The 20,751-nt window shown below is 48.1% G+C and overlaps 2 protein-coding genes across 2 annotated transcripts in view; one reads left to right on the top strand and one right to left on the bottom strand.

Annotated features, from left to right (window-relative positions):
* LOC135294498 (alpha-2-macroglobulin-like protein 1) overlaps nucleotides 1–645 on the top strand; it is a 26,527-nt gene extending 25,882 nt beyond the window's left edge. The window contains exon 36 of the mRNA XM_064409830.1: nucleotides 301–645. The gene's annotated coding sequence lies outside the window, so the exon portion shown is untranslated. The remainder of the gene's footprint in view (nucleotides 1–300) is intronic.
* LOC135294497 (alpha-2-macroglobulin-like protein 1) overlaps nucleotides 1–20,751 on the bottom strand; it is a 23,929-nt gene extending 3,178 nt beyond the window's left edge. The window contains exons 1-33 of the mRNA XM_064409829.1: nucleotides 20,503–20,751; nucleotides 18,164–18,350; nucleotides 17,702–17,864; nucleotides 16,931–16,983; nucleotides 16,605–16,625; nucleotides 15,771–15,924; nucleotides 15,248–15,332; nucleotides 14,572–14,692; nucleotides 14,343–14,460; nucleotides 13,385–13,494; nucleotides 12,869–13,039; nucleotides 12,196–12,420; nucleotides 12,006–12,069; nucleotides 11,351–11,496; nucleotides 11,052–11,201; nucleotides 10,021–10,218; nucleotides 9,276–9,363; nucleotides 8,496–8,649; nucleotides 7,490–7,718; nucleotides 7,006–7,129; nucleotides 6,705–6,826; nucleotides 6,240–6,291; nucleotides 5,775–5,858; nucleotides 5,234–5,410; nucleotides 4,863–4,944; nucleotides 3,841–3,997; nucleotides 3,188–3,262; nucleotides 2,860–3,031; nucleotides 2,172–2,386; nucleotides 1,640–1,855; nucleotides 1,132–1,247; nucleotides 387–477; nucleotides 35–103 (exon numbers count right to left, since the gene is read on the bottom strand). Coding sequence (XP_064265899.1) covers nucleotides 35–103; nucleotides 387–477; nucleotides 1,132–1,247; nucleotides 1,640–1,855; nucleotides 2,172–2,386; nucleotides 2,860–3,031; nucleotides 3,188–3,262; nucleotides 3,841–3,997; nucleotides 4,863–4,944; nucleotides 5,234–5,410; nucleotides 5,775–5,858; nucleotides 6,240–6,291; nucleotides 6,705–6,826; nucleotides 7,006–7,129; nucleotides 7,490–7,718; nucleotides 8,496–8,649; nucleotides 9,276–9,363; nucleotides 10,021–10,218; nucleotides 11,052–11,201; nucleotides 11,351–11,496; nucleotides 12,006–12,069; nucleotides 12,196–12,420; nucleotides 12,869–13,039; nucleotides 13,385–13,494; nucleotides 14,343–14,460; nucleotides 14,572–14,692; nucleotides 15,248–15,332; nucleotides 15,771–15,924; nucleotides 16,605–16,625; nucleotides 16,931–16,983; nucleotides 17,702–17,864; nucleotides 18,164–18,350; nucleotides 20,503–20,573 — 4,260 coding nt within the window. The 5' untranslated portion in view covers nucleotides 20,574–20,751. The remainder of the gene's footprint in view (nucleotides 1–34; nucleotides 104–386; nucleotides 478–1,131; nucleotides 1,248–1,639; nucleotides 1,856–2,171; nucleotides 2,387–2,859; nucleotides 3,032–3,187; nucleotides 3,263–3,840; nucleotides 3,998–4,862; nucleotides 4,945–5,233; nucleotides 5,411–5,774; nucleotides 5,859–6,239; nucleotides 6,292–6,704; nucleotides 6,827–7,005; nucleotides 7,130–7,489; nucleotides 7,719–8,495; nucleotides 8,650–9,275; nucleotides 9,364–10,020; nucleotides 10,219–11,051; nucleotides 11,202–11,350; nucleotides 11,497–12,005; nucleotides 12,070–12,195; nucleotides 12,421–12,868; nucleotides 13,040–13,384; nucleotides 13,495–14,342; nucleotides 14,461–14,571; nucleotides 14,693–15,247; nucleotides 15,333–15,770; nucleotides 15,925–16,604; nucleotides 16,626–16,930; nucleotides 16,984–17,701; nucleotides 17,865–18,163; nucleotides 18,351–20,502) is intronic.

Genomic DNA, 20,751 nt, shown 5'->3' with positions numbered 1-20,751 from the left:
CTTTAATGATGATGTTAGCCCAAATTACACTCACTTCCTCCAGGTAGAGAACAACTTGGTCAGCTTTGCTTTCAACTTTCTTCACTAAAGGCATTTTCTTTAGCTGCAAATAGGGGAAAAATATCAGAAAGGCTGTAATAAAAAGCAGAAATATTCAGGGGTGTTTGTCCTTGTGAGAGTACAGGCAAATATTTATACAGCCAGGGAAGCTGTTGATGTAGAAGGCAAGGTGCAGCTTGGAAGAGACTTTGAGTATAAGGATGTCTTAGGAAGAAAATAACCCTGTTTCTCTGCCCACAGGAATGATCACATTTCAGCATACAGTCCTGTATAATGGACATCCATCACTGTTCCCATCCCAGCTGGACACAAATTCACAGTCTCACCTCTTCCAGTGAACCTGCCACGGGGCTGTATCCAGACAGCAGCTCCACTTGGATCAGGACCATGTTGGTGGACACACGGTTCCCTGTGTAGCTGCAGCAGGAACCCAGGGGACAGCACTAATGTTACTTTCTGAGCCATGATCTGCAGATACTCCAGCCCAGCTTTGGTACTCAGGTGGAGGAATGTGCCTTTCTTTCCATGTTTCTCCTGTAAGCATACCTGTTTCTGCACTGTAATAAATCTTTGTGCTTCCCTTGATCTCGCTTTTAATTGTGCTAAGGACAATAAGTTCCTTGGAAGCCTTCTGGTATTACCTTCTTTAGCATGGCAGGGAATATCATATCCTATGCCTGTTCTCTTGGCAGTTCTGTCCCAAGCCAGGTGGGTGTACAGCAGAGGAGAGTGGTGTGGCAGTCAAACAGGAGCAGAGGAGGGAACACTTAGGAGTATGTGGCAGTCCCACAGGACCTTCACATCATTAGTGTTTTGAGACCTAATCCCAGAGAGGGGTGAGACCCACAGATATTGGGAGAATTTGTGGTGAGGAGCAGGAGACAAGACAGGAGTACAGTCTGAGCCACCCCTCTGGGGCCTTGTGCCTCTCACCCCGCTGGAGAGAGCACGGCGTGGTCACCTCAGCACTTGCACCCCACGAGCAAAGGGGAACCCTGCCATCAAGAGCCTGGTGTGGTTGCAGAAGCATCTCAGCACAGGGGAGGAAAGGGGCAACTGAGTGTCTCCTACCGGGCATGAATGGTGACAGGGAACCGGGTGGCGTCGGGCACGGTGCACTCCGTCTGCACGGATACGGCAAAGGTGGCCTCGCTCCTCAGGGGAGGGATGTGGTACCTCAGGATGGCCTGCCAGGACAGAAAGAAGCTGGATGGCAGAGAACAGCAGGGTTTTTTTTGCTGGAGAGTATTCTTGTCTAGACTCAGCTACTGTTTGCTGTCTTGTATTGGTGTAAGAGAAAATCATGTGGCAGAAGCAGAGGTTCTGCTAGTAGTGCACTGCTCCTGGTGGATTTCTTAGAGCAGAGGAGCTGCTCTGGCTGGATGGAGATGATCCAGATTTCATCTGGGGAGTAGATGTTACCGTCCTGTTGGATCACAGTTACTCCAACTAACCTTGAAGCCCAGATTCTTGTAAATTACTACAACTGTTTTCACTGTTGGCGAAGTAGCAAGGTAAGATGTTCTCTGGCTTTCAAGGCTTTTCACCAGACAGACTTCTTCTTCCTGGCTGGGCTTACCTGCAGGAAAAGACACCCATGTCCCTGCACACGCAGGGTATAATCTTGGGGAATGGCTGGCAGCTCCACTGTCTGCAGCAGGAGGCGATTGCTTTTGTCTACTCGGAAGTTTTGGCTGAACCCCTTGGAAGTGAGAGAAACCTGAAGATCAGGGCTATCCTTGCTGAAGATGTTGGTTGCATACAGGGCTAGGGCTTCCAGAGCAGCAACTGTGTCCTGAGGAAAGATAAAAACGTCAGGAAAAGTGGGATTTCTGCTTCCTTTGCATGCCCAGCCCATAGCCTTTTCATCCCTCGTACTGCCGCTTTAGCACAATAAGGGTTGAGCTTTTTCCTCTGGCTTTTAGCATAGGATTATCCATAACTCCCAGGACTTGTAAATCTATACAGCCTTTTTAAATTATTCTTTCTTTCTTTCTTTTTTTTTTTTTTTTTTTTTTTTTTACTATGGGCTGTTAGAACCCACTGCTCTCAAAAAACTAGCATCAAATCTGATGATGATGATGATGATGATGATGGCTCAAGGGGATTACCTGGGTTGAAGCAAAGCCTCCATATGGGTTTTGCTGCTTGGTGAGCCAAGACACAATTTTGGATGCCTTTTTGATTTCATCTGACGACAAACTTGATTTTGTAAGGTGAGCCATGAGGATACTAGATGTCAATTCCACATCAACAGATGGAGCCCGATACCAAGATAGGGAATCTTCTTCCTGTTTGGACTGTTGACTCCAGAATATTTGGTCATCTAGAGGTGGAGTGGGAACATTTACGGAGTGTGTAGCTGTATCTAGTGACACTGGAGTTCTATTTAGCCCCTGTATATAAGTACTAAACAAACATGTACATTGGGCATAATACACTTGGACAAGATACACATGCATAGCTCCCTGTTTGCTCCCCACAGCCTGCTTTTCCCAGCAAAACCTTGGACCTGCAGGCTGGGGAGCAGCTCCACAATGTCCGTGAAGCTCCCCTGATTTGGGTCATGGGGAGGTGAGGATGTGAGATGATCCATAGGGACAATCTGTCTCACAGTGAGGATATAACCTGGGACAGCTTGGCAAACTGAGGCTTGGATAGACAAGCCTTGGATTCCCCACAAAGCTCAGGCAGTACCCACCCTCCCTACTGCTTCCCTCCATTCCAATGGTTGTTCAACCAAGGATTTCCACACGGTTCTGCCAGTGGCCTTCCCTCATGCCCCAGAGTCTGTGGTACCTGATATTATGGCAGCCTTATCCAATCTTTTGAGGATTTTCTGCCTGAGGGCCTTGTCCCCTGCCATTGCAAAGGCGTTTGCAGCCAGTGCCAGGCTGTAGAGGTTGGGACTGCCAGAATCAGCATGGACCAGATCCCTTATACATTTCAGAGCTTTCCCCACAACTGGGTCCTAGGATACAAATGAAAGCACTCTTGTTATGGGCAGGGTGTTTGGGAAGGGAATGCAGATTTCACGTGTGCAGAAGAGGGTGGAAATCAAAGACAGAGCCCAGGCAGTGCCTGCAGGAGGCTGCACACACAGCGTGCTCCTGCTGCACATACTCACGGTGTGAGGCATCCCTGAGTGTATGAGAGCTATCACAATCACAGAGCTCAGCCCCAGGCCTTCTTCCACTGCACCCTGCAGACACCACAAAGCACAGAAGAGGGATGCTATGAGAAGGGAGAGGGGAAAGTTTTCCAGTGCCTTCTAGTCCCCTAGCAAATGCCAGCACAGGCAACAATGCTGGTCCTATTCCTTCTCCTAAGGAAGCGACAGGACTGGTATCTACTTTTAAAGGTCCTGTTAACCAGAGCACTTCTCTGCCAGGGTTCCTCAGTCTCCTCTGGGTAGCTGATTCCCTCCCCCTGCTGAGGAGGGAAAACCCTTTCTCCTCCCAAATGTAAGATTTTCAGCAGATTTCAATGCCAGGAGAAAGTGATGATCCCACAACCCCGCTGCAAGGTGGCAAGTGTTAGCCCTTGAGATGGAGGTAGGGCAGGGCACTGTTTCAGTTCCCAAGTGCACATCATCAAATGCAAACCTTCATCACTCATAAATTCAAAAAGTGCCACAGTAACTAGGCAACCCTGAGTGTCACCCAGGGGCACTTCAGAGCCTTCCTCCTGCAACAGAGTTCATTTGTTCTTGGCACCCAAACTGGACCGGAGAGTGAAGGAGCTCTGAGGTACCTAATGAACCACCAGCACATGTCATACCATCAGACCATTGTTGAAGAGCTTCCCCACACTCTTGAAGCAGCCAGATGGAGTCTGACTTTTAATCAGGGCACTGGCAGCATCCTTTATATTTTGTTCATCTATGTGGATGAAGTCCCGGGCTTGGCTGAAGGTCTTCAGGACAAGAGCGGTAAGCCTAGGCCAAGGAAGGAAGAAAGAAAGATATAGAACTGAATTGTCACTTGATGCACGTCTCCAAGAGGAGACAGGAGTCTCTGTGTCTTCTACTACATTCTCCTTGTAGAAATACAAGCAGGCCACAGCCTCTGTGCAGATGGAGAACTGGAAGCAATGCACATGAGGTCAAGAAGCTTGAGATCAGAACCATGTTGCAGTAAGAGAGAAAAAATTCAAATTTTCGGGCCTTCAGAGCTCTGCTAATTCCAAAAGGGAACAGCTCTGTTGCCCTGGAGGGCTGACATTTAGTGAGCTCACTCAGACCCATTCCCAATCCTGTTTGGGTACCAAGCATTCTGAAACCTGTAAAGAAGGCACCTTTGCTGCCAAGTTTTCAGAATCAGTCTTGTTTGAGGTGCCCAAGAACAAACAATCCAACAGGGGTACTTCAGGTTAGTTCATTGTCATATTTGACAGAGGTGTTCTATAGATGAAGAGGAAGATTTTGTATATTTATCAAAAGAGATAAATAGGGAAAGTGATGGCATGGGGAGTGTCAAAGCTGGCATGACATAAATGTTATGGAGTAAGAGATGGATATTGCTCTGATTTCAGCTAGAGTGGAGTTAATTTCTTCTCAGTAGCTGTTACAGTGCCATGTTTTAGATTTGGCATGAGGATGGTGTTGAGCAAACAGCTGTGTGGTGCTTAATTTCTACCTGGGCTTAAGCCACGACACCTTCCGAAATGCCTCGGGAGCAATTTCTTTTCAAAACTCCACACCTTCAGACTGCCTCAGTTTCCCCAGACCAAAATCCAAGCCAGCTCGTGCCTGACCAGGTCAAACTGTTGTTCCCCAGTTATGTGTGGATATCATTGCTTACCAAGTGTTTCCTGGCTCACTTCCTTCCCCAAAGGCACTGTATGAGCCGTCTGTGTGCTTGTACAGGAGCTGCTGCTGATATCCTGCAGGAAGAGGCTGGGGGTAGTGAAGATGCTGTGTGCCTGTCCTGTTCTCCAGGAGCCAACCTGCCCCACCAATCCTGCTGATCATTACAGAGAGCATTATCTCTGAGGAATTTAGCAGATGGGTGCCGTGTACTGCTTGTGCCGCTGACATGCACTAGCCTGATTTACACTGCGGAAATTGCCATGATGCCAGGCAATCCTACTCAGCATCAGGCCTCTGCTGAGGCTTCTTCCACACAAGTACTGCAGTGGACATCACCAACTTAACAAGTAGGAATTCACTCACCGCTTTCCAGGTAGCCAATTGCCTTCTGTTTGATTTCTGGGGTCAGCTGTCCTGTTTCTTCAAGGTATCGTGTGATAAAGACGTTTGGGGCAAAATGAACCATGTTCTGCTCACCACAGCCACTGGACATCTGGAGAAGCTCGTCTATGTTGTCCAGTGCTGTTCCCATAATGTCACCTGTAGGACAGAACCACAGTTTTGGGAGCCATACACATTTTTGCATGTAAAACAACTCGGGTCTCACAGATTCTCCAGGTAACCTGCTAAGACTGATCTCAGTTCACCTCTGCTACGTGATGTCTACAGACTGTAGGAACAGTGATTTGGTACTTGGCTGTCTTTCCCCTGGCTTGGTGAAATCATACATCCATCCAGTGCCACTTGTATAGGAGAGATAGGATACTGCTCTGGAAGACAGTACACACCTTGCTGTACATATTCCCTTTCATTACTTTGTTTGCTAAAGAAGACACAGTGGCACCAGAAGAGATGTGTCCTGCAGGGAAAAATATTACTTGCCAAGACTCTTCTAAAAACTCACCTAAGAAAGAGATGTGGGCTTTCTCTGACCCAAGGACAGTGTTCTCTGGGATAGTGAAAGAGACTGTCTCTGAAGCTGAAGTTCCTGCAAACAGCAAAAACATCGGAACAACAGGCATGAGGAAGATGGCAGAGTCACAGGTGTCCCCCAGGAGATGGTATAAACAGGTCTGGGATCACCTCATCAGTTGGTGAGATCAGCATTCAAAAGAGAGGATCAGACAGAGATCTAGCCACCCATTGATGAGGGTCTGTGATGTGGTTAGGCTGTGGCTTGATGTTGCCAGGAGCTTTTAGTAGGACTGAATGTCTTTGCCTACCCATAAAAGCTCCAAAATCCCTGACTTTCTGCTCCCTACACACCTTCAGAGAGTCCTAGAGTTGTTCAAACACCACACTGCTTCTATCTGATCTCTCCGTTGTGCACAGCCCCAGTAAGACAGTACTTGGGGGTCTCTGCACCTACCTTCAGGGCACAGGAGTGAGGTGTGGGTCTTTTCCTCCAGCTGCCCCTCTGCCTGGTGGGGAAAAGGCTGGTCAGCTCAGAAGGGAAAGAGGTAAAATCAGAGAGTAGCTATGCAGCACCCCACCTTTGTGCAAGCACCTTTTTCATCCTTGTGGGCCTTGGCAAAGGGCTTCACACAGACAGCAGAGACATCCATGCCAACAGTGAAGTTATACTGGGAAGCAGGTTTCTAAGCTGCTGCCTGGCCTTTGACCCCATTGCCCTGCCAGCAAGCAGTTCTGACATTTCTGTCCCACCCAGTGGAGGAGCTCCAACCCAAGCTATCCTCAGAATCGCTCCTTGACCAGTCTCCCTGAGAAATGTGTCCACCTCCCCAGCTGACACTTCTTTCCCAGAGCCACCCACCAGACTGTCTTGAGCCCAACACAGCTCCAGCCTCTCCAGAACCCTGCAGTGCAGCCTGACCTTCACCAGCAGGTGTTTAACCACTGTGTCCTTCCCTCCAGACTCCGGCACAACAGCTGTACGCTTCACGCAAACATCTTCCTGCTCCACCACCTCAGCAGTGACAGTGAAATTCACCTTCCCTAAGAAACAAAACATCAAGAGGCTGGTTGGCATATCTATGCCTATGTTTTAGTTCCCTTAGCCTCAGGCTGCTCACTCATGCTTTGCGCAGGAGGCCAGCCTCCCTTCCAACCCAGCTCTGCTTTCTGAAGCAGCTCTGCCAGTGCTTCCCACCCCTGCCCCTCCCTTGGCCCCTTACCTAATTTTGTAGCCTTCACATCCCAGGAAAATGTTTTTGCTGAATCAGGACACAGGCAAAGAGTGAACCTGACATTTTCATGAAGAAACTCAAAATCCCTGGAGTCCATTAGGCTAAGCTGGAGCTAGAGGTGAAACAAAAGGGAGTTCAGGTTACAGAGCTGCTGTTGCTGTGTTTTTCCATTCAGGTCCTTGATTCAAATGACAGTCAATCCCACAAGCCAGGGGTGAGTGTGTTGATGGCCTGTTGCAGTATCTGTGGGACACCAGCAGTGTCCCATGGACATGCAATCCACATTTGTAAGGTTTGGCTTCTGGGGAGGGATAAACAGGTCAGTGATGGCTTTGTGTGGAACTAAACTGAACAACTTCTTTGGTGTCCTTTGCCCAGTGCCAAAGCAGGCAGCCCCTCTGTTTGGGTCTCTATTAGTAAAGGAGTTCCCACAATTCCTCTGCTCCAAGCCATCCTGGAGGGAGCCACTCACCGCCATGCACTGCTTCAGGTAGCTGAAGATTTTGACTTTCAGGGGAAATGACTCTCCCCGGAAAACAGAATAGGGCAAAGTGGGTTCCACGAAGAAGGGCCTGAAGCTCCGCAGGCTGGTGGTCTCTGAGATTCCCAAGCCATGGCTCTCCGAGGTGCAGAAGGTCATGGCTCTCCAGTCTGTGATACTGTCAGGTACTGTGACAGCTAGCTCAGCAGCCCCTGATCCACTGAGGAGAAAAGAGAGTGGAAGAGGTTGCCCCACCCTGGAAAGATTGCTCTTGAGAAGATGAATGCAGAAATTCAGACTATGAAATGAAAGTGCACATGAAGGTGTGAGGATTCCTGGCAAGTAGGACAGAGGTATGGAAAGGACAGCAAATAGGTGGGCAAGGAATGACTTGAGAGGAAAATGCAACCCAAAATTTGCTTCTGAGCAGTGCTGCACTTGAAATTCTTCTTTTGCGTGGGCACAGATGGCTCACAGGGGTCCATGTTATATGCTCAGTCTGTGCCATGGAGTATAGCGTGACACTTCTTATTGGGAAGGTGTGGAGACAATGGAACATATCTCTTCTGAGGTGCATATTGACAGGACAAAAAGTAACACAGCTGGAATGTGGGAGATTCTGATTTGACATAAGAAAACACCATGAGGATGGTCAAACACAGAAACACAGTTTGAGGAATCTCTGTCCTTGGGGATACAGAGTACTTTACTACAAATTGATCTAACAGGACCTGCCTTGTGTAGAATGTTGAGCTATGGATCTCTGGAGGCCTCTTACATCCTGCAAGAGTGTGATATGTTAAATTCCTGAAGCATTTGGAAAATCTCAAGCAGAGACAGGAACTGAACCAAAACCCCATTGTTCTTATCCACTTCTTCATACCTCCCTCTTTTACTTTTGTGCACAGAAGGCACTGTCTCTGCTCCTGCCCATTCCCTCTGCAGTGTCTGGTAGAAAGTCTGTATCCCTGTGGAGCCACAGCCTGTAATTACTCACTTGATGGGAACCAGAGTCCAGATGAATGTCTCTGGGAACCAGGTGCGTGCTGGCGTTGACTCGCTGCCCAGCTCGGTGTGCTCTGCTTCAGCAGCTTCAACAGCAGCATCTGCTTCTGGGTACAAGCTCTCCAAGTCTGCCAGCTCATCAAAAGCTGTTGGGAATACAAGCATTCATTCAAAGGCAGAGCAACAGTGAAACCACGATAGAGTTCAGCCAGGAAGAGCTCAGTTCTCCTTCCCTCCCACTCCCAGCCCAAACACCTTTGTCCTCTCCAAAATGCCCTCAACTTCATTATTATCTTCCATAAGACAACCCAGGAGGCCAGGAGGATTCCAATATGTGTGTGCTCCCCCATGAGACATTTTACCTGCTCACAGTTTTGCTCTCATTCCCTGCAGAAAAGCCTAGATACTGCCCAATGCCAATCTTGGTTCATTCTCTGGTTTCCACAAAGACCTCTCCTAACTGTACAAACAGATTTTCTTTGCTCAGACAGATGCCCCATTTCCTTCCTTGACTATATTATCTTCCTGTTCACCAGGCGAAGCTTCCAAACAGGTTCAAGCCCTGCAGCCACCCCTCTGCCCCTCCAGTGCTCTGGACACACATTCCTGCTAGGGCTATTCTCCTCTCCCTGTGGAGCACATCTGCTGTACAACCTCCCACTCATGCCTGTAAGCCATCCCCAGCTCCTAAGTACACTGCATGTTCAGCTGCCCATGTGCAGCCTATATGTTACCCGTCATCTCCAAAGAAACAGGAAAAATCGAGATGTACACATGTAGTCGTAGTCAAAAGTGGTCTGGGTGCGGCACTCAATTGGAGACTTGATTTTAAGGTTGGTTAAAAATGTTAGACCTGCATTCTGGAGGAAAGAAGGGGGAGAAAAGAAGGTGTATTTCTGTGGAGATATTGATGTGTCCAAGGGTCTGTCTCTACACCCTCCTCCCAGCACATCACAGCTACTCTGTGTTGTTGCACCTCATCACAACCTGCAAATTTATATCAGGAGAGAAGGCAGAACTGCCCTGCTCCCAGAACCTGGTCCTCATGCCAAAGGATTATGGGGGTGACCACTTGCATGTGCATGTCTGTACATAAAGTCATTATTTTGGCACCACAGTTTGCTGCCCACCCTAACCCAGACTATTCTTTATCCTTCACTGCCATTCCTTTCTACTGCTCTTTCTCTCCTTTCCCCGGGTTCCCCTTTTCTCTCAGGTCCTTTGCTTCTCCAGCTTCCAATTTTCTCCAGCACAGGCTGACAATCCACTCTGCTTCCAATCCCTAGAAACTCTAAAGAGGACTAATGGGGAGCTGGGTTCTAGGAATCTGCCTGATCAATGGGAATTTATCATACTGGGAGCATACAGTGTCATTGATCTCTTAGTTCAGAAGCAAATTCAGATCATGAAGTCACCAGCATTTATAGGAAAAACAATATGTTAAGCTATCCAGTGCTGAACTGGGATAAAAAAGGGCTCAGCTCTGATATTTCAGGCTTTCTGGAAATTAGATTTACCTTCAGAAGTTCATAAACATCTGGCTGGGACACTGCATAAGAATATCTGTTGTACATGAATGGTGACATCATTCCTGGTGAAGGGGTGGTCTGAGAGGCATCAATGATTCCTGGGCTCTTGTGGATGGTGCAGTAGTCACTGTAGACATCTGTGAGGGTGCTGAGCTGCTCCTGAGCATAGCTGAACATATTATACACCTGTAGAGAGAGAATGAAAACAGTACAGGTCAGTGTGAGAGGTGCGAAGATCTCAATTTCTATCCAGAGATTTCCTGTGACCTCAGAGGCCGAGCTCAGGTCCTGCCTGTCACAAAAACCCAGCCCCGAGGGGTTTTGAATTTTATGGAGAGCCTCCACAAATTTTGGATGTGTAGCATCAGAGAAGAACATGAGCCCCTCTGGGGTCTGGCTGCATAGCTGTGGCCAATTCTAGCTTAACAATTGTACCTCTGAACTGGATGCAAACACTAAGGACACCTTCCCTGCATGGGGGAACATTGGATAGCTTCTTGTCTGACGGAAGACACATCCTGGATCCACCAAGAGGTAATTCAGGTGTCCTTAGACCAAGGTCTAAAGGAGAAAAGGGACCCTTCCACTGCCAGTACACCACTTAGAGGCCACTCTGTGAATGGAAGGACTATCTGGGTCACGTGTGCTGGAACAAAGACATGGAGCTTATCCCATTTTTGGCATTTTTTTTAACATGACTTTTTTTTCCGAGCATTGTCATGAATCGGTTCAGGAGATGGATATCTCTTGTCTTCTGCTTGCCACTGTGGTAAAGCACAAGTAAGTGTGCTTTTTTAAAGTGTAAGTTTAACCCGGATGTGACTTCAGGCTGTAGCTGGGGACGACAGTGGGTTATTCCAACAGAATACACCCTCTGTAGACACTGGGAATTTTGGCTGGTGTTTGATGTTGGCCATCATTTTTTTCTCATTAAACTATGCCCTGTCCCCATTCAAGCACTTGTTGGCATATCCACCATGCCTTATTAGCCAGCAAAGGTCAGCACTGGAGTGACTTACACTATCCCTGGATAGCTCAGCCTCTGGCCTCAGGAGAAGGACACTTTTGTCTACTGCACGGATGCTGCACAGGGAGCCTGGTGCAGCCTGCAAATGGAGATGTACAGTCGATCCTGGGAGAGCCACTGCCTCTGAGAAGCCAAGCTCCACCTGAAACAGCAGAAGAAAAGGGGACTACAGGCACTGAGAGATGAAGGAAAGGGGAAGCTGCTGGATTCTGGGGCATATCTACTGCCAGTTTGCAGATCATTAGCCACCCTCCAGCCTACCTGCCCCTCTATGCTTTGTGCACTGCTTACGTGGTTCCTGAAGCAGCTGGAGACTTTCAGACGGAAGGTGTCAGCTGCCACTTGTCCCTCAGGGAAGGCGATGTAAACAAAGAGGGTAGCCATGGATGAAATGAGGTCAATGGGCAGAGTGATGTTGAAAGCCCCACTGTACTGACCTGAAGGATGAAGGAAAAATTGAAAAAGTATGGCAAGGTGCAAGGAAGTCTTCAATCCAATGATTACAGCAGCAATGTGCTCTTCCTCTGGAATACTTCAGTACAGATTTTTACATAAAAACTATTCTGCCTTGCTTCTGGGGAGGCCACAGCTAGGCTAGGATGGAGGCTTTATAGCACTGACCTTGTATCATGACACACCTTGGCAACAGTTAGCACTTGGAAGAGAAATGAGTCTTTCTACTTGAGCCCAGAAAGACTCCATAAGTTGCTTTGGCATTTTCCTGTTTGGCAGATAAACTCTGACAGTTTCATCATTTGATCAGCAGAAAAAAAAGAAAAAAGGAAATTAAAAGGCAGAAAAAAGACAGCATATTTCATATAGGTTTTTTGTGCCAGCTTAGTGGTTTCCTGTTAGTCTCAGATCTCTTTTGTCCCCTTCTCCATCTAGGCTGGAAAGACTTTCTTGTTGGATTCTTAATCTGTTCCTGGTAGTTAGATGCTCTTACCTGATGGTGGATCAAGAAGCACTGCTGTTTGGCCATGATGCACAAGGGACCCTCTGGCCATAACCTAAAGGGTAATGAACAGAACAAAGGGTTGAGAGTGCCTTTGCTACACGTTTCTGGGCCAGCAAAGGGCCCCGTGCTGACACGCCCTGGGCTCAGAGCTGACCTCACTGGTGCTGCCTACACTCACCAGGTGGTAGAAGCGTGCCCTGGCAGCCCAGTGTCCCAGTTCTGTGGCAATTATGTGGTAGTGCACAGTGACCTGCTGCATATCCCCACAGGCTGGCACTGTCTGCACGGGCTGGATCCTCACGGAGCTGTGGCTGGAGGAGTAGAAGGCCCTCAGGGGGAGCGATGCCGTGCCGTAAGAAACCTTCACGTTTCGACCATTCGCGTCCTCCGGCTGGGACTTTGCCTGGGGCACAGAAAAAAGTGTCTGAGGATTTCCTGCAGCTCTTCCTATGCCAGAACCAAGGCTGACTAAACAGTGGGCTCTGAACTATCCCAGTGTAGGGTGTCTACTTCCACCTACACCAAGTTCAATCAGTCCTCTTCTGCAGAGCTTGGCATTTGCCTGCTGTACCACACTCTGGGATAACTAGTGCCTAAACAGGAACAGGGAGCTGTATACTGCTAGGCCTTTAGCTGAAGTCTGAAATTCTGCCATGCTGCTGCTACCCTGGAAGCAATCCAGGTAATTTGACTATGTAAAGTGGCTTATCAGCCCCTGGATCAAACCACTGAACTCTTTGCTTCTGTCTGCTATATGTGGGTAAAGTATTAGCATAGGTCTGCCCTTATAATGTATTTCAATTCTAGTTACCTTCTTAGCTCCAGACTGGTTTGTAATAATGGTTCCTAACCTGTAATATAACTTTACTGCTGTTGTCCCATGCTGATGTCTCTAAGACAAAGGAGGCCATCCCAGTGTCATCTGTGAGGTAGGTCTTGGTTTGCTTCCTGCTCCCATAGGACACGGTAAGAATCACCTTCTTGTTCTTCAGGGGTGTCCCACTGGCACTTCTGAGTTCCAGCTGTAACAATGCAGAGAACAGTCAGAGAATTGGAAGCCTCGGGACTGAAAATCCACCTCCCAGTAGAAGTCCCAGATCCTTCTCTGCAAAGGGACTCAGTGTAATATTTAACTTCTCCAACCCTTCTCCATATATGCAGTAGCCATCTCATCTGGCAAAGCCACAGATCCTGCAGTCACACCTTTGGATAACCTCTTGGTAGAGATGTCAAAGGGGATACTGGGACAGAAGATTTGCTGGCAGCTTTGGGCAGCTTAGAACAAGGAGACCCCTGGGCACTTCTGTGCCCACCACCTGCTTAGGCCCAGCCGCTGGGCTTTCCATGTTTCTTCCCTTTTCACTCACATTTCCATAGTAGGGAGCTCCTTGCTGATAGTAGTAGCTCGTCCCCCAGAACTGGAGAGTTGTGATGTCAAAAGTGACCTTGCAGTTTTCAGTGGTGTTGAACTCCACCCCTGGGAAAGACAGGAGGCACATGCAGGTGAGGAGTGTGTCTAAGCAGGCATCAAGACTGGATAAACTCAGTTAAGGGGTGTACTATCACTCATAGGGCACTGCAGTTTCTCCATGCAGCTTCAGGAGTCATTTAACACACATGCACTCAGCTATAGTGCCTCCTACACTCTGATGACAGCAGTCTATCTGGCACTTTCTCTGTCAGACACTTCTCAAACACTCTTTCCCACTTTAAGATGGTCCTACTCATAATTGTCCTCTACCATTCTCCTTCCCTCCTCACAGCAGTCACTGAAAGGCAGCATTTTTCCTTGCCTTTCCCATGTCAGTTTGCATGTCTTGTCCCATGTGCCCACCTGAAATCACTGCACCTGTTTGTTAAATGAAAGTGTGTCACTGCTTCTGGCAAGGGGCTGTGAAACATTTTCTTCACAGGAAGAAAAGGAAGGCCTTCCAAAATCTTGTGGGAGTGGGAACCTTATAAGAAACATTATCTCCCTATCTGGCATGCGGAGATAAATCTAATGAGGAGCAAATAACAGTACACAGTCAGGGCCTTGGTAATCTCTAGTTGCTCTGAATAATATCTCTTTTCAATGGACTGTCCTAAAATATGTTTTAAGAACAAGAGAACCTGGCCTGGCCCACCTCTGTACCCATTTTTAATGTGATGAGAAGACAAGAGAAAGCAGCTCTTGCCCATCTCTGTCAAAACAAAATGACTGCCAGAGCAGGCATCAAGACTGCATGAAGTCAATTATCTAATAAATAAAAACACAAAGAAAAGTACATTTTACGAGTGTATAATAGAAGATTTTTCACAAAGTGTAGAATCAGTTTTTTCTACCTGTTCCACTTTCTTTCAGAAAAGCCTCAGCCTCCAGATTGAAATCATAATTATCACCATGCTTCCGGTGGAAAATCTTAGTATTCACTTCAGTGGAAAAGCAGCCGTCCTCATTTGTCTGGGAATATGAAATTGTATTTGTTAACCAATCATGAAGGCAAAAGACCATTCTGTCTCTTTGCCCTCTTTCCTGCCTTTTGCAAGAGGGGTGGGTGTCTCCCATGCTCACCTCGCCGGTGTAATCCTTACAGATACTGCGCTTGGCTTTGGAAGACTTCCGGTTATAGCGGATGTGTTTACGGCACACCACAGCCCTTACGCTACCCTGGACTGCTTTCCCATAGGTGTACCTGGCAAAGGGGGCACAGAGGGCTTACACTCACACAGGAGCATTGGCTCAGCAGTGAGTGATGTCAGCTTTACCCTGAGGTTTGCAGCTGCACAGCCCAGCAGCCTGCAGTGTATTCATGGGCCATCAGCTCAGCAGAGGAGGCCAAGAAGTACAAATGGCCTCATCAGATTGAGACAGAAGGCACCGGTGGGTGAGTTCTCTTCAAGTCAACACTAGTCCCACCAGGCAGGGCTAGGGGACACTGTGTTGACCACAAGCCGAGCCATTATTCCTACAAACCTGTCACTAACAAATACAGCAGAGGTGCTGTATTGTAGGGCACATGCTACACTGAGGGAACGCACTGCCACACTTTCAGACTCACAGAGAAAGTAGGGAGAGAGAATATGGAGAAAGGTGAGAGTCCAGGAGAATTGCTTGGCAAAGGATGATGGGGTACCAACTCTTGGGGTGGGGGTAGGGTTGGCAGAGACCACTTTGAGCTCAGTTATTGATGGCTGTGCATTTTCCAAACCAGTCAAAATGCACCTTCTGCCACGATAAGTCAGCTCACATGCCACAGACGTGGAGAGGGAAGTTTTCCTCTAGGATGGTGACCACCTGAGGCATCTGGATGGAGACACTGAACTTGGGCAGCACTGTGTGAAAGCAAGAGAAAGATAATTCAGTGAGAATAGAAAGACTTAATTTGCTCCAATCCTTCCAAAGTTGTGTTGTGTACAGAAAAAAAAAAAAAAAATCTCTCCTTTTGTTCCAGCACATGGCCTAGTAGGAAAACACCAACAGCCCAGCTGGGAGAATGGGATGGGAGTAGGCAGCTTGAGTGTCCTTCCCAGAGCACAGCTGTGGGGCATTGTCTCAGACCCATCCTCAGGACATGGGGGAGGAGAAAGCTGGTGGGCCTGGGTGAAGGTCAGTGATCACACCTGTGGGCAGGCACTTGCGCTTCCCAGCAGACAGGACAACCAGCACAGCTGTTCACAGCTGCATGGCCCATCCAGCTCTGTGTGAGGAGGCGGGGCTGGAGGCTGGCAAAACACCTTTTTCTGCTGCCACCAGCTTCCTGAGACTCTTACCATACTCCTCTACCCGAAAGGTGCGTGTGAGGCCAGGCATTCTGATGGTGTACTCTCCAAGCGGTGCTTCTGCAGCCAGTGGGAAGGACAGATCCACAATGTCTCCCACGGGTGTAACATCCAGCCACTGTGCAATTCGGTTCCCTTTGGGGTCCTGCACAGGTGGAACAGAGAGCAGTTACTTTCCAGTGCAAAAAGACTCTTTTGCAGAATGTCCAAGATACCAGGGCATGGTCTGACCACATATTCTCTTGTGCTGAGAGCCCAGGTCTATGGCACAGCTACAGTGCTCAGGTAAGTCCAAGCTCAAAGAGGAAAGGACTTTTCTCCCTGTCTCATTGACAAAGTAAACCTGTGATATTCCCTTCTGGCACTGCCATCTCTGACTGCTGCAAAACTGTTGTTTACTGCCTGCCTGTCTCACTAAGAAAAAGAAGTGGTCCTTGGAGATCTCTGTGGTCACCTGAGCTGGCACAGCCCACAAGGTCACTGTGGAGACACTCTGCCTAAGGCACAAGCTACTGGGGAGTGATGTCTTGAATTCCCAGGAAACAATGGGGAAATGATGCAGGACTCCATGCAGGGGAACCATTGAGGCCCAGTCATGAAGGACAGTGCCCTCCCACTACTGGTTCTGGGAGGGCATGGTACAGAACTCTAGGCACAGCCACACTGCCCGGCCACTAGGAGCTTTGTGATGAGTTGATGGGACTGTTTCCATTCATTCTGAGCTAACTGACTTTCTGCACCGATATTTCCCAACCACCATCTCCAAACCTGTGTCTTCCCCAAGGTGAGAAGAGTTCATCACTTACAGTAAAGTAGGAGCTTTACCTTCAGTTCCACCAGGCGCTGCTGTGGGGAGAAAACAACAGTTACTGGTGGGATGCTTTCAGATAAGTTACCATCCACCTCCCCGGTATTTTTTATTTCCCTAACCATCCACCAGTTTTCTCTAAGCCATTCCCAGGGACTGCCCATAACCCATTAGCAGGTCCTGTCTTGCAGGTGGTGCCCAACACTGTTTGTAAGCACCAAAGGCAATTCTGAGACCAGATGTACACACTGTACATCTCCTGGCTGGGCCAAGCACTGATCTAGAAGATGTGCAGGCAACTCACAACATTTCCAGACTTCAGGTGTCTTCCCTCTTGACTTACTGTTTCACTGCTGGCAATAAAGTTCTGATCCAAGGTCACAATCCGAAATTTGACTACAAAGCAAAAGGAAAACAGGCTGGCTGAAATGAAATCAAGTCTCTCAATAGAAAATAACAAGAACACGTGGCTAAGAAAGATGTGTACACATGCTTCACTGACAGGATGAGGGCAGCAGATAGAGCCATCCACTCCTAGGCCTATGCCCAAAGCTCTGCTAGGAGCTGGCAGCCTGCTAGAAAAAAAATGTGTTAGGTGGGGCAGTGTGGGGCTTTCTGGGAAAGATGGCTGTGCTGGTGGGAAAGAGCATTTTTCTGGACACTGGACCTGTGGTGGGCCACTCAGTCTTGCCTGCAGTGAAGGCCATCCCAGTGGAAAGTGTGGAGAGGCTTGGGGCAAACAGCTGAACCCTGTGGTGATCTGAGCTGTGCAAGGGCAGTGGTGGGACCTGTGGGACTGCAATCCTCACCTGAGGAAGTCTGGGGGGAAGAGAGGGACTGAGAGCCCTGACAGACAGACATGGCTTTGACTGGAGCATTCATGAGTATAACACTGTGGCTTCTAAATCTTTTCTCACACATCAAGGAAAACACACAAGCCCTGTTCACAGTGGCATACAGCACTTTGACACAGGAGAGAGATATTCCCAAACCCTTCAAGGCCTAGAAGGAAGCCTGTGGCCCATCTCCCTTCCTGAGCAGGTCTTGCTCATAGGACAATTTTGTGGCCTGAGGACCACTCTGTCTCTCACAAGACATGGCATTCTGTCCATACCAATCTGTCCAGGTTTGTACACAGGTTTGTCTGTCTGGATGAAAGTCTTCTTGTCTGCATGCTTGATTAGGACTTTCTGTTTCTTCTGGAACTCTGAGTTGGCTTCCATGACTGTGATAACAACAAAAGCCACTTCCTCAAGGCTTCCAACAGGAGCAGGGACCTGCAGGCATAGTTATAACCATTCAGGGTGGATCCCATTCACTGATCCCAAGGTTTTTGGAATAACAATTGTGATATAACTTTTGGGTTGCTCTAGTTCTTCTTGCCTAGAAAGACTTCATATGACATTTCTAGAAGGGGGAGATATATAGCAGAAAGGACAATGGCTGGCTGAAGCAGATTTACTGGCCAGTTAAGATGTCCACATGGGAAGGCCCAACTCTTTGCATTCCTGCACAGCAAGAGCAGAACTCATACAATATCCACCCTAGTGAGAACCCTTGAAAGTATCTTACTCACCTGGAAGCTTGTGCAATAAAAGAAAGGGAACTGAGAGATGGACTGAGTGATCAGAGTCTCATTCCCAGCTCTGCTTTGCAAGGTGACTGACACATGGATTGGGACTGCTTGCTCTCTACTGAGCTGGAGACACACTGTCTCTGAGAAGGGGTAGTAGAGCTGAGATGGTATTGCCACAGCATAGTTTCTGAAAAAAGTAAAAATTAAACAAAAAAGAAAAAAAAAGAAAAAAGAAAAAAGAAAAAAGAAAAAAGAAAAAAGTCAGGTTAAACTGACTTTCTGAGAGGGCAGGTTTTGATCTGTATTTAGGTACTTCCTAACAGACTTCTGGTCTCTTCACTCTGCTGTCATGACACCAGTGGGACAAGACACTGTTCTCATCTATGGGTACTGCAGACATTGACAGTGAGGCAGCACTATATGCTGTGTACACATATAAAATTATAAAGTCACTGCCTTACAAACTGAAAGTGAAAATAAGGTGAAGGGATCTCCCCATGTCACCCAAGGAATCAGCACCATCTTGGCTTTCTTGCAGGTTTCGCAAGTCTTCAATGCTTTCACTGAACCACACTACATTATCACCATCAGTTTTGTTGGCTGGTTTCCCCACTACTCTTGGGCTCAGAAACAATGCCCTCTGCAAGGACCCAGTGTCCCAGCTTCATGTCCCAGCCACAGAGACTCAAGAGCACCTTCACTTCAGCTCCTGACACTCCTGTCCTCTTTGCTCTCTACTTGCTCTCCCATCTCTGCATCTACGCTGAGCTGCGTTCATAACACCACAAAGCTTTTCACAGTTTGTTTCCATCTTTTACTGTACTGTAGCATCTAGGACCAACAAAAAGCCAACATTCAAGCAGATTTCAAAATTCTTATTACTGACTCCTCCCACTCACTGCCTCTGGACAGGCTCAGCCAGCAACATGTTTTGCAGGAAGCAGAGGGCAGGGCCTGGAAAGATCAGAAAAGCAGGAGGAAGGGAGGTGACCTGCTGGCAGTTTTCAGCTGGAGCTCAGCACCCTGGCGAGAGGGAGTCAAAGTCCTGCTGGCCAGGAGCCTGAGGCTGCTGTCACACTTGAGTGCTGCCAAGCTGCCTTAGGATCTCAAAACACATAAAAACAACATCTTGTTTTTCCTCCTTGAGCTGAGTCATGGGACCTCCCTCTTGCCACTTGTGCCAAAGGATGGGATGAGCACTAAAAAGTCACTGCTTGAAACCTCCCACATCCCCCTTGCTTTTAATGATTTGGAACATTTTATTACACCCCTTTAACATTTCATCCTTTGTCCTTGCCTTCTGAGCTATAAAAGTAAGAAAGTACATCTCTGGGGCTGTCATCCAAGGGTCCCAAAATCCAAGCTGGATCATGAATCTATGAAAAAAATTGGAATACAGGCAGGACAGCAGACAACCTGTTGACCAAGCAAGTGGTATTTCCATAAATCAAAGCTTCATGCTGAGAGTAACAGTGGCAAGCAGACAGCAGTAAAACACATCCTTTGTGTGGGAGCTTGTCAGCCTATGGAACATGTCCTAGAGGAAGTACTCCCACTGGAGAAGGTTTTTAAAACTAGGCTTGTACACACCATGCCACATGCAGCAGGAGGGAACCCTGCTACAACCCACTGCCATCTTTTTCACTGTAACATCTACTGCTCAAGCACAGCCATGCTTCCGTTGGCACTTGTGCCATGGCTGCAAAAGCAAACTCCTTCTAAAAAAGCAAGAACAAGTTCACAAGCCAGGACATCGCAGCAGTGTCTGCTGGAACAGGAGCTGCATTCCTGACAAAGTATATGAAGAGAAGCTGTGCTGGGAATTGTCCTTGAGAGAGATCTGAGGAAAGGTGTGGTGGGAGCAGACGCCCAGCCAAGCCTGAACGAACACACTGCTGTACCAAGGGCATCCCTACCAGATGCTTGGGCTCATGGCTGCTCATTTTGTAAAGGCACTCAGCTTTGCTGGCTAAACTGTTAAATGGTGACCTATGACTCTGGCAAGAAAGGCTTAGCCCAAAGGAAACATATTCTGTAATGTGAGATATTGGGAGGTCAGAATTAATCACATGCAGAAAGCTGGCAGAGTCGTTCTGCCTGAGTCCTTGCTGAAATACATGGTCCACATCAAGGGCACTAAAGGAAGAGCCAGTTAGCAGGGGGAATGTGAGGAAAAGGCACATGGAAACCAAGCAAAACCTTGGGAACCTGAGAAATTATGCCTCCCTGGAAAAACACTCCTCACCTTAAGACTTCTGTCCCATTTCTGTCATCTACTTCCACCCCCGCCAGGATCCCTCACAGACCAGAGCACATTTGCAAAGCAGTGAAGTTCTTACAGCATTGCAGGCATTCCAGCCGTGCTAGGCAGGAGAAGGATGCAGCCCCACAGGAAAATGATCCTCCTCATAGCTGATTGCAGGTCGAATTCCACCAAGGAAAGCTTAGCCACTCCTCAGTACCCCCTTCTCCCCTGATCCTGCTGTGTTCCTTCTCCCCCTCATCCAGAGCCGAAGAAGCATGCAACTCCTGCCCTGACCAGACGCCCGTTCCTCCCTTGGCTTCAAAACCAAGGTGGAGATCGGGCT

Source organism: Passer domesticus, chromosome 2, assembly GCF_036417665.1.
Source record: "Passer domesticus isolate bPasDom1 chromosome 2, bPasDom1.hap1, whole genome shotgun sequence".
NCBI lineage: Eukaryota > Metazoa > Chordata > Aves > Passeriformes > Passeridae > Passer > Passer domesticus.
This window is presented reverse-complemented; position numbering and strand designations above follow the sequence as displayed.